Raw genomic sequence first — 13,469 nt, 5'->3', positions numbered from 1 at the left:
ACAAATGTTGATTTCTTATATATCAATTAACACACCTAACTGTAACGCTGGCAGTTACACTTTCTAGTGTGAAAAGAAAATGTACTGACCAAAAATAATTATTTTTCAGGCAGCCAACAATTTGACTTTAAGTTAAGAGGTATGCCTGGTTTTAATATTAAGTCCATAAGTTTAGTCTTTTTTAGATGTGCTGTATTGTGGCACTGACACTTCCAACCCTGCTGAGAATCTCCTCAAATGATATTAAATTCAGAAACTATGGCATCATTCTTGCTAAAAATACGGGGTGGCTAGGCTATATGCACTTCTTGCTGAATGATGTCACTTACTAATGTGATGTCAAAATGTCAGTGATGAATCAGTGCATTACAGCGTAGTGTCACTTATATGAATAAGGCAATTAATAGTGCATAAGCAGTATTACTGCGGTGATATTAAAATACCAGGTGTTGATATGCTGTAGCACAACATATACAAAAGTTATGTGAGGAACCAGTGTACCGTAGCGGTGTAGTTACTTTCATGAAAGATTTTTCTAACTAAAAAAGGCGTCGAAAAATAACTCAAATTTGAGTTTTGTTGGCGAGGGTATAATATTTTAGCTCCAAGCAGCTGTTGAAATCACGTTTGTATACTCGTGTGTGTTTAGTAATCACCAGGATATCTAGCAGACCTTTGAATAACTTAATACAATTAGCTCAGACACAAGGCGGCTTTGGTGAACAGTAAGTACCAAAGCAGATTGAAGAAAAGGCACGTCGGCTGCGCACTGTCCCCGTCCAGTGCTGTACAGTACAATCCATCCGATAGGCACTCGATTAGTTGCTATAAACTCCCTGCGCTGTGTTTTTTTCCAATCCAACTTTTGCAGAACCTACAGAGATGGTAGCAGAGAGCTAAAGGACGGTAGCGATTTGGCTCACTTCTGAGCCAAACAGAAGCCAGAACTCGGAGGGGTTACACCACAAAGAAGTACCCCCACTTCCCCTCTCCCTTCCCCCACCTTGTCATCGGAATCGGTATCCAAGTGGCCCACAAGAACGGATCAAACCCCACTAGCTAATGAAGAAGAGGATCAATGCCTTGTTACAAATCCCCCGATGATCTGAGGCAGTAATGCAGGAGAGAGCCGCTCTCATACGGACAGAGGCTCAAGATGGCAGAATTCTACTGAGTTGTGGGCAGCTGCAGGCTCGCATTCTAATTTTTTGCCATGTATAACCGGCAATCTTGCACCGATGGCCCCTATGTACAAAGGTAAGGCTCTCCATAGCTATAAAGTAGCTAACTGAAGCAGATTGGCAAAGATCGCGACTGCAGGTCACGGAGCTAGTCCTAGAAATGTTCAAAATATTGATGAATATGCAGCCGTGGTGTTTATTTATTTGTTTATGTGTTTTTATGAAACCGCGGAGCGTGCATTAACTGTGTATAAATGATTTTAGGGCTGCGTCAGCCTTTGTTAAGTACTGTTTTTGCGATTAGCGCAGCTCCGATTCCAAGTTGCTTTTCACTCCTGGTGACAAATTGTACAGACATAAGAACGAAGACGTCAGCATTCCGTACTGAATTTATTTGTTCAGATTTTAAATGTTAAATATGCATTTACTTCGTGGTTCTTTTTCAGTGGGTTTGGATTCAGTGCAACTGCAAACTAAACATTATTTGAATGGTTTTCCTCGAATGTCCCTGTTTGAGCCCTGCCATATAGATTCGATCCAGATGCTTGTGTGATTTATTAATCCCACACAGTGCAGTGGGTGTGCATTGTGTTGTTTTCTGATTAAAAATCTCTCATTGTTGTTATTGTGAAGCCTGCGTCTTGGGCTTTAAACCTGTTCCGCATGTGTGGTACAAGTTGGCACGATCCTTGTGTGCAACGGATTTGCACTTCTGTTATAGATGGGTGACTAGTGATTGCTTATTTAAGAAGTGTGTGTAGTGATTTTTATTTTTGAAGAGTTTGAGTGTGTGTGTGTGTGTGTGTGTGTGTGTGTGTGTGTGTGTATATATATATATATATATATATATATACAGTAAAACGTTATATCTCGGTTAAAGGGTTCACAAACTTTAAACTGTCAACACGAAATTATAGAAAGACTGCCTGTTGTTGAAAAATAGGTTTCTGAGTGAGAGTATCCTTCTCTCGCCAAACACGTCTATTTAAAATTTTAAAATGCAAGTTTTATTGTGATACCAAGCTTTAAAGAATGCATGAACAAAGAGATTGTTGTTAGGGCCCGGAGATCGGGGACTGGTTGCAAGGTGGACAGTTCAAATACATACATTTTAAGCAGTGGTTCGTTTCATTTTGTCCTATGTTACAAGACTTGTTTGTTGAAAAATGTAGCTGCTGAAATTCTATGTTGCTGGAAAAAAAAAAAAACAGGGACGTGCTGCTGATGCTTGCTGGAAGTGTGTATATATTTATGTATGCGAATGGGGGAGTGTGCAGAATGAAACAATATTTCTATTAACAGACTGCCGTTGTTGCCCCCTGCTGGGCACTAGGGAAATCGTTGTTAAAACAGAAGGATTGCAGTTAGGGTACTTTTGTAGAAGGACTCCGAGGGTATTACAAAGTTTAGTAACTTATTAACAACGAATCCTTGAAAGGGCTGGCGCATAATTTTTCCACTGTCCTCTTTTTGCCTTTTTTGACCTTATGTGCCTCTTTCGTAAGATGCGATGACTGTTTTTCAAATGAATTAAACTGCCTGCTTGGGACAGTGCAGGGCTGGCGCAAAATAGGAACACAGACTAGGATCACCCACTTTCCCGGTTGTTTGAACTATAAAATGTGTATGTCTTACTGGAAAGTGTAATGGTGTAGTTGGAGCACTTTAGCATTATATGGAACTGTAAACGCAATCAAGATTCAATTTCATTGAGCGTTGTTTTTGATAATAATGTAAAAACATCTAATTTAATTTGGTTGGGAATCTGGTCTGTCTTGAAAAATGCCATACTACAGTAAGAAATTCACATACCTCTCAATTGTACAGATTTTCGTAGAATGTCCAGATTTTTGCCTCATATGTTTGGTCCATTTTTTATAAAATTGTGGTTTTCTGGCAAATCAGTGGCAAATCATTAAAGATTAAAGTTAGAAAATAATGATAGACATTTGAGTTCCATACCCTTCAGAAAATTAATGCTAACGCAAAACCTGTTATTCTATCAACTTTCTAAGTTTGTAAGAGTAATATTTAAAAATTGTCCGTATTTTTGGACCTTTGTCCCGCTTTTATTTATAGCTTTGTCCAGATTTCTTGCACTAAGAGGTTGAGAGACATGACCTGTGTGGGAGATTTTATTTATTTATTTATTTATTGTATTTTATTTTTTATTTTGCTTTTGTTTCAGCTGGGTTTGGTGAAAACTACCTTTTTAGTCGAGGCCCAGGGAGAAAAGTTCTGACATATTACAAATATTTTTAAACAGACATTTTGTAATTGTATAACCTGACAGTATGCATTAACAGTTACACATTCATTTTCTAATTATGATATGAAGTAAAAGCAAGTGTTACGGTATAAAATATACATAGGGTTTTGTTACATTTTGAACACTGAGCATTTGAAGAGGTGTACATGTGGTTTTGTACAATGTTTAGTAGATGTTATTAGTGCTTAGAAATTCAAATAAATGGAAGTGAGAAATGGAATGATGCTAGTAGAGAAGAAAAATGTTAGCATTTCATGTCAAGTATAACCTGCTAATATTGGCTAATAAAATCCTAAAGAGCCCAAATAACACTCCAGCCCTTAGTCACCACATCGTCCCCCATAATAATTCAAGACTGCTCCGCTCATCCAATAAGCTACAAATGCAAACAACTAAAATTAACAACGCGGCTGGCGTGGCCCTATTTGCAAATTCTGTAAGTAGAAACTGGAACAAACTTCCAGACGCCATTACCATGCTCTCCTCCCCAGACCAATTCAAAGCCTCTATCAGACAACACCTGGAACAAAAATGGATATGCCACTGTGACAAACCTGACTAACTTTAAATAATGCATGTAATTCTACTTATCTAATTTGTGTTCTCCTTTTTGTAATCTAATACCACCCTCAAAAATTGGAAATTTGTAACACTGATTGTCAGAATGTACTTCTGTTTTCCTTTTCGTAACTACAATATTACCTAAAAATGTTATGTATAATCAATGTTCTTTTACTCGACTGCTATTATTCTTGTATTCTGTTGGAGCTTATCTCCCTGGGCCTCCGCTGAAAATGGACTTGGTTCCAGTCGGACTTTCCCGGTCAACAAATGTAAAATAAATAAATAAATAACTAAATAAATAAAATAAATTTTTAGTTAAGAGGTGTGTGGTATTAAGCAGGTTCTAGAGATATACAAGATCAGATCCACTGATTTGATAGGTGAAGTTTTAGTTATGTTTTAAGTCAGTTTGCATTCTGAATGATTTCAGTGGTCATGTGATGTTGTTCCATAGTTTAGCTGCACTATAGAGTCACCTGCAGTAGTAGATGATTTGGTTATAGTGATTAGTGATTTTTCTCTAGCACACAAAACCCATTTGGGAGAGTAGTGCATTAAGTTATTAAAAGCTGGACAATTTTCTCGCTTGTAGATAAGTCTGTGTATTGCAGTTAGCTGTGAAAGAACCAGATGATGTGATAGTGCTAACCAGTTTTATTCTCAGAGGACTAGGCAGTGATGTGTTCTACTGTTATATTCTACTGCAGATTTGACTGTTTTATTATAACATTGCTCAGGTCTGGACAGTTGTTGAAACTTGATGGACAGTAAAGATTGGGGCAACATAGGGGAAAGACAGAGGCCATAAATCTTCTGGCAATGTGAGTGAGATAGATTTCCACTCTGTACCGTTTCTTTTTTTTTTGAAACTACAAAACAACAAACAATTCCACTGAAGCCAATAAAAGAAACAGTCTTCAACACTGGTCTAGATTTACTAAGCTCTTTCATTCATTTAGTATATCTTTGAACTTCTTCTGAGATAAAAATACATAATCAGACCGACTTCTTTAGAGAAAAAAATACATAATCAGACCTGACATTTAAAAATGGAGTCATAACATCACATTACCCACTTGAGCCAATCAAACAAACTTGTGAAGTATGTTTATAGATACAATGTTTCTTTAAACTTGTAAGCTGTTCACAAGTTTGATTGGCTCAAGTGGGTCATGTGGTCATGACTCCATTTTTAAGTGTTAGGTCTAACTATGAATTTTTATCTCTGAAGAAGTTCAAGGATATATTAAATGGACAAAAATAGTTAATCTAGACCAGTATTGAAGACTATTTCTTTTACTGGCTTCAGTGGAATTGTTTGTTGTTTTGTGGCTTCATTTATTTATTCTACACTGCTTTGGTTGTTTTTTTTTTTTACCACATGATACTTGATGGCAAAATTTTGTCTAGTCAACTATGATGGCAACCAGTTATTTTGTATGGCTTACTTTTGCTATCCTGGTGTTGTTGGCAGAGGAGATAGTGAATAGTATTGTTTTGGTAGAGATGTGTTTTTAGGTAAAGAGCAGTAATTAAGTTTTTTTTTAGGGTTTAGAAGTAGTTGTGAATTATTTAACCATGTTTCAGTCATTAAGGACGATTGTTGTTTAAAGTCTTGGAGTTTTAAGAGAGGTTTGGCAGAGAAAAATAGAGTTGAGTCATCCTTATCTGTACCTTCATAAAAACCTTCCCATAACATGGCAAGTATACAAGAGCACTCAGACACACAAACATTCACAAACACACACAAACAAATTTATTAGTTAATTTGTTTAAATCAGATTGCTCATTTGCTACTGTTATATTAAAAAAAAAAAAAACACTTTATGTATCTCCGCTTAGCTAGGGTTAAACTATTCCTGGCGCCATAAAGTGTGCTCTTCAAATTTTCCCTTAGAACTAGCCAGTTTTTTAGTTTTAGCACTGAAATCTGTTTCTTTGAGCTCAGCACTTGTTCAGAACTCGTAAGCACTAAATAAGCTACAAATTACTACAGCACTTAACTTTCCTCACGTGTCTAGATGAAAACTTGTTTTTAGTACTTAATAAATAAGCACTTATCCAGGCATGTCTAAGGGTCAGCTCCCAGTGTTTTCTCCTGTCTACCTGATGAATCTGCCATCACCCAGAATGATACCACAGTTGTTGTTGTTGTGTCTTTCGGCTTTTCCCGGTTAGGGGTCGCCACAGCGGAACTCCGGTCCGCTAATGATTGGCAGTAGATTTTTACATGCCTAGTTGCCAGCCCTGACGCACAACCTTCAGTGAAGGTTCGCCCATTCACGCATGTCTCCACACAGAAGACACTCTAGCTGAGAATCGAACAGGACAACGTCTTACTGTGAGGCGACAATGCTACCGCAGCACCACCACCGCAGTTCCACCACAGTACAAGGACAAAATGATTGACTTCAACAATTGGCTAAGCTTCTGGTGTCATTCTAAAGGGATCCAGTATCTGTCTGCCTGTGATGACATGATCGGCAGACCACGATGTTTTGCCAGAGATGGCCTGCACATGTCACCCTTGGGATTCTGGATACTGGCTAAGGCTCTTGCCACCCCTATTGTGCCTTTTTTAGGCGAGGTTCAAATGACAAATTCACCACCGTAACAGGTACAAGCAAGCAAAATCTGAGGGTAATGCTACTGAATGCCAGAAGTCTAAACCTCAAAATGCATTCACTTGAGGCACTCCTTAAAATGGATAAAATCAACATCTATGCAGTGACAGAGACCTGGTTCAAGGCTCCAGAGAGCACCCCTGCATTACCAGGCTGTAATTCTTAGCACGCCTTTAAGCCACCTAACCTGGACCGAAACACTAAAGGTGGAAGAGTATCCATATTCATTAAGGATATCCACACCTCCAGGCTAGTTGCTCAGCGTAATGCATCTGTGATTATCCAAGTGCAACTAACTGTGGGCAAGACCGCAGTCCAAATTGTAACTTGCTACAGATCCCCCACCATGCCCCAGGATTCCCACTCCTCATTTTTTGATATACTGGAAAATATTAGGGTACAACCCAACACCCTAATAATGGGCAATTTCAACTACCCCACCATTAACTGGGAAAACTACTCATGTACCAACTCTTTTGCTCAACATTTTCTGGAATTCATAAATTCCAATGCCTTGGATCAACGTATCCACACCCCCACCAGGGGCAGCAGTATCTTAGACCTGGTCATTACCAACATAGGCGAACAGTGTTTCACACCAGAGGATAATTCCTCGTTGGTCAGATCCAACCACAAGCTAATCAGCCTAGACATCCACATCCCACCCCCACCCCCCCATTAGGGAAACCACCGTAAAAAAAATTCTCCAAAGCCAACTTCATGCTTCTTAAGACAGAAGTGGCAAGCTTCACGACACCCATGCAGATGGACAATAGAGGTACAACTACTGAATCCTACACAGATGCACTTTATAAGCACTTACACGAGTGCATGGATCGTGCTATCCCTAACAGAACCAAGATGCTATCCTCCAAAAAAAGGAAGCCAATCTGGTGGTCCCCTGCTATAAACAAACTCTACAACAGAAGAAAGAAACTGTTGCAAAAAAGAGTAAAATCCCAGGACTGGAAGAACTCCCTGGTCAGCCTCAGTAAGAAGTTGAGATTCCTCATAAAATCCTCCAGAGCTAGTTATGACAACATAATCGCCACTGATTCGAAAGACAACCACAAAGCATTCTATAGCTATGTCAAGAATCTCAATGGCAACACTCAGATCTGCTCTGAGTTGCAGCACAATGGCACTAAATATACAGAACCAACTGATACTGCCAACATCCTGGCAGATAGGTTCAGTGCTGACTTTACCCCCACCCCCACCCCCCACTCCCTAAAGGGCCCATCTCTGTACCGGAAGAATGCAGAGTTCCTGTAATCACGGCCACAGAGGTAAATACCACACTCTCCAAAGCCAAGAACACAGCATCCACGGGACCTGACAACATCCCAGTCTGCGTTCTACATGAACTACAGAATGAACTGGCACCCCACCTAAGCACCATGTTCAATCGTAGCCTCACTTCAGGCTTTGTGCTCACTGAACGGTGCACAGCAATGGTTATCCCACTCCACAAAGGAGGAGTCACCACGGACCCTGGGAACTACTGCCCCATTAGCCTAATGAGCCTGGTCTGCAAGGCCATGGAACATATCATCTTGGAACTTTTAAACAAAGACATTGGTAATCTCCAAACTCTGAACCCCACCCAGTTCGGGTTTGTAAAAGGCAGATCATGTCTCCTAAACCTGATTGACTTCTTTGAAGCAGTCAACAAAGCCATAGATGATGGTAAGATGGTTCACACAGCCTATCTAGATCTCGCCAAGGCTTTTGACACCACCCCCCACTCTGGAATTACAGATAAACTCACTAAACTAGGTATAAATCCCTATGTCACATGATGGGTTACCAACTGGCTCACTGACAAACCTACACTGTGAAAGAAGCAGACTCCAAATCCGACTTCAGACCAGTGACAAGTGGAGTACCACAGAGTTAAGTCCTGGGTCCTTTCCTGTTTGGTATCTACTTTTCTGAAGTACAGGCTAACACAGAAGGTCTTTGGCTAATGAAGTTCACAGATGACTGCAAACTAGGAGCCATAATTGAAACTCCTAACAATGTGGACATCCTATAAAAGGGCCTCACCGAGACAGATGTCTGGTGTCAAAGCCATGGCCTCAAGCTCAATACCAAAAAGTGCATTGTCATTCCCTTTGTTAAAAACTCTGTACCCATGAGCTACCACATATGTGGTAGTCTACTTAACACTGAAAGTGTGATAAGAGACCTTGGGGCACAGGTAGACATTAGTCTCTCCTTTGATAATCACATCGCCACAGTAGTCAGGAAATCCTTCTATGTGGCACACCTCATCACAAAAGGTTTCTCATCCGATAAAAAAAAGGTCATTGTTCCCCTCTACTCGTCACTCATTAGACCCATTATAGAGTACAATGCCCCATTTGGTATGTGCCTCACAAGACATCTACAACAACTGAAAAGGCCACAGAAATACTTCACAAAGAGGATTACCAGCCTCAAACAGATGCCCTATGCAGACCGTCTCAAAAAATTCCAACTTTACTCCATCAGAGGCGATCTCTGCCTAACATACAAAGCTATGTCAAACCCAGAGCTGTTGGACATGCTCCACTTAAAGAAATCCCAATCCCTCCAAGCTGTACACACTAGGGACCTAAACCTTGTCATCACAATAAACAGAACATGCTGGAGGGATAGAGTCCTGTCCCAGAGACTTCCCATACTCTGGAACAAACTACCTATCCATATCAAACAAAGCTCCTCATTAGCACTCTTCAAGAAAAATCTTGACGATTGGATGGGAAATAGGAAATTCACCCCAGGGATCACCTGTGTGGCTCTGCTCGACAGGGACACAGGAAAATAATTTTCTTGGGTGGCGAAAGCCAGGGTACCTTTTTGGCTAGGCTTGTGTAGGCCCTAGGGCCGATAGCCTAGTACCTACCTATGAACCTATGAACACTATATCTATCCCCTAACCTAATCCTGACCCTAACCTTTAAATACCCAAACTTTCACACACTCATACAGCATCTATTCTTCACTCATCCCCAGCCCTAACCCTAATTCACATAAACATGCACAAGCACTCTCACCCCTCCAGCCCCACTAACCTGTCTCAGCATTGTACACCATTGACATTTTCCCCACTCGTCTATCTGTACCATGGACATTAAAGCATGCCCCCCTGCATTTGTCAAAGAAATGTAATATGACAAAATGCAGGGACCTACGTACTTATATGTATGTGTATATATATATGTGTGTATATATATATGTATATGTGTGTGTATTATGTGCACTGGCACACATACACACAAACTTGCACTCATAGGTGTGTGCTAATATATGTTGGATAAACATGAAGATTAGTATCTGAGCTTGTTAAACAGACTTTTGAATCCTCTTCATATCTGTACTGTAGTCAGTGAGTCCCTTAGCTTGATTACCAGAAGTTCTAGGTATGTTGTAAACAAGAGCAGAGATAGGAGTAATCCTAATTTGTACCTTCTTGTTAAGAAAGTATGCTGGGAAAGCTTTCCTCCAATTTTTTATGCTAGCAGAGGAATGTCTATGCAGGGATCTGATACATTGTTGGAGAAAGCCAGATGAATTCAATGTTGTGGTGAATAGCAGATTTGGTGTAGTGGTATGTTGCTCTTACCCTGGTGCACAGTGTCCTGGGTTTAAGATTTGGCAGTGGTGACATTTTATACTGAGATAGCATAGTGGTTAGAGTCCCGGCTTCACATGTAGGCATTCACGGCTCAAGCACCAATTTAAATCCAAATATAAATAGTCCAGATTTGCACTATTGGATGCTTTATCACCATCTAAACTTGTCCACAGTAGTGGTTTCACTGACATGTTTTAACTGCAGTCTTTGCATGATCTTAATATTTGCAGGAAGTTGGTTATTTTTTTTCTAATATTGTGGTGAATAGCTTATAATTTAAAATTAATAGAGATCTATATAGATGTTATTTGCCTTATTTAGGTTCATAGGTGTGTACTAGGCTAATGGCCCTGGAGCCTTTACAAGCCTAGTCCATAGGACTACTCTGGCATCATGCCACCCAGCCTTTGTTCCTAGTGTCTCTGTCGAGTAGAGCCACTGGAGTGATCCCCGGGGTGAATTTTCTATTTCCCATCCACTCATCCAGATTTCTCTTAAAGAGGGCCAGTGAGGTGCTCTGTTTGACATGTATGGGAAGTCTATTCCATAGCATGGGCAGTCTCTGGGTTATGAACCTGTCCCTCCAGCATGTTCTGTTGATTGTGGTAATGAGGTTGAGGTCTCTGGAGATTGTGGTGTGGAGGGATTGGGATTTCTGTAGATGTAGCATTTCTAACAGATCTGACATGGTTTTGTAAGTCAAGCAGAGATCGCCTCTAAGTAGACGATATGAGACAGAGAATAGTTGGAGTTTATTGAGTCTGTCCATATAGGGCAAGTGTTTAACGCCTAGGATCCTCTTTGTGAGGTACTTTTGCAGCCTCTCCAGTTGTTGCAGATATCTAGTGAGGTACATGCCAAATGGGGCATTGTACTCGATGACTGGCCTAATGAGGGAAGAGTAGAGGGAGACAATGACCTCTTTCTTCCTGGATGCAAAACCCTTAGTAATGACATGTGCCACATAGAAGGACTTTCTGACCACAGTGGCAGCATGGTGGTCAAAAGAGAGGTTGCTGTCAACCTGTGTTCCCAGGTCTCTTATAACGTCTTCTGTGTTCAGTGGACTACCATCAGTGTGGTAATTCAAGGGAAATGCGTTTTTCCCAAATGGGATCAAGACACATTTTTTGGTATTGAGCTTAAGGCCATGGTTCTGACACCAGTCGTTGGTCTCATTGAGGCCTTTCTGTAGGATGTCAGCATCACTTGGGGAGTTTATAATAGCTCCCAACTTGAAATCATCTGTGAACTTTGTCAGCCAGAGTCCCTTCATGTTGGCCTGGATGTCAGCGAAGTAGATACCAAACAGGAAAAGACCCAGGACCGAACGCTGTAGGACTCCACTCGTGAGTGGTCGGCAGTCTGACTTGGAGTCAGCTACTTTCACACTGTGGGTTCTATCTGTGAGCCAGTTTGCAACCCACCTAGTGATATAGGATTTGATGCCTAGCTTAGTAAGTTTTTCTATGATTCCTGAGTGGGGAATGGTATCAAAGGCCTTGGCCAGATCAAGGTAGGCTGTATGAACCACCTTACCTTCATCCACAGCTCTGGTGATTGACTCAAAGAAGTCAACCAAGTTGAGCAGGCATGATCTACCCTTCACAAAACCAAACTGTGTAGGATCCAGAGTTTGGAGATTCCTTATATCCTTGTGTATTAGGTCCATAATGATGCGTTCCATAGCTTTGCATATCAGACTAGTCAGGCTAATGGGGCGATAGTTCCCCGGGTCTGTAGTCCCTTCTCCTTTGTGGAGAGGGATGACTGTAGCAGTGCGCCATTCGGTAGGGACAAAGCCTGAGGTGAGGCTGCGATTGAACAGGGCACACAGGTGAGGTGCCAGTTCACTCTGAACACAGCCAGGGATATTGTCAGGTTCCATAGAAGCTGTATTCTTGGCCTTGGACAGTGCGGTTTTAACCTGTGCAGCAGTAATACTGGGTGCCTAGCAATCTGCTGGTGTTGTGATTGGTCCTTTGCGGGGGGGGGGTAAAGTTAGTACCGAATCTGTTCGCCAGTATATTTGCAATATCTGTTGGCTCGGTATAGGAGATACCATTGTGCAGTAGTTCAGAGCAAATCTGGGTATTGCCATGGAGATTCTTTACATAACTATAGACACAACTATATTTCAATGTAATTGTAATAAATATAGACATAACTATATTTCAGTGTAATTGTAATAAATATAGACATAACTAAATTTCATTGTAATAAATATAGACATAACTGTTATTTCAGTTTAATTGTAATAAATATAGACATAACTATATTTCAGTGTTTGTTTGTTTTTCTTTTTGGCTTTTCCCGGTTAGGGGTCACCACAGTGGAACTCCGGTCCATTAATGATTGGCAGTAGATTTTTCTTATGGTGCTGAGTTGCCAGCCCGACGCCCAACAGTGTAATTGTAATAAATATAGACATAACTATATTTCAGTGTAATTTTAATGAATGCTTGTTTTTGTGGGTCAGGGGTCACTCCTGTATAAAACATGAAGTTTACCAACCTCACGGAATTACTGATAAAGTTATCCTTACCCCATAGATAAACTTCTTCTTGGAAAGTACCTGGTCCCAGTGTTTTACCACTGGCTCATAACTTTTAATGTATTATTAACGTCTTTCCTAGCTTATTAAGGCAAGTTTTTGGTGTACATTTTCTATTCTGGGGAAATTAAGAGAAAGAAAAGATGTCAGGCGTGTAGCTGGTGTTACTGAGATGAAGTTGTTAAGATCTAGGGATACCAGATTTGGGGTGCTGGAGTACTCACTTAAAAGAGGCATAATAATGAGAGTGAATGTGGTGATAATGGAGGCAGAGTATGGGGGTTCTCCCTCTGGATAAAGAAAATACTTGTAATTTGTTTACAAATTTGGAGGAAAGTGTAATAAGAATATCATTACTTTGGAATAGGAGCATTTCCATTCTGGTTCTTATTTATTACTGTCCTCATATACCTTTATCCTTTTGGATATATCAACAACAATAAAAGTAGGATCATAGGTAAGTACTTGGCTAGCTGCCCTTGTAGACCATTTTAAACCTAGCTAGTTTCCCTTTTTGTGCTAAAATTAACATATCCCGTTTGTTTAGAGAGTGGCCTTGCCCATCCTATGGCTGATAATTATATATTACCCTTAATGAGAATAACTAGAATCATATCATAGATAATGTAAGGGGACCTATAAAGTGTTTAGAAGC

The 13,469-nt window shown here is 40.3% G+C and overlaps 1 protein-coding gene across 1 annotated transcript in view; it reads left to right on the top strand.

The window, feature by feature from the left end:
- Nucleotides 1-826: 826 nt before the first annotated feature.
- Nucleotides 827-13,469, top strand: part of HIPK2 (homeodomain interacting protein kinase 2) — a 1,139,975-nt gene continuing 1,127,332 nt past the window's right edge. The window contains exon 1 of the mRNA XM_044088176.1: nt 827-1,257. Within this exon, the coding sequence (XP_043944111.1) occupies nt 1,239-1,257 (19 nt within the window). The 5' untranslated portion in view covers nt 827-1,238. The remainder of the gene's footprint in view (nt 1,258-13,469) is intronic.

This window comes from Protopterus annectens, chromosome 11.part0, assembly GCF_019279795.1.
Source record: "Protopterus annectens isolate FY-2018-M chromosome 11.part0, PAN1.0, whole genome shotgun sequence".
NCBI lineage: Eukaryota > Metazoa > Chordata > Ceratodontiformes > Protopteridae > Protopterus > Protopterus annectens.
Note: the sequence above shows the minus strand (reverse complement) of the source record. Positions and strands in the feature narration are given on the sequence as shown.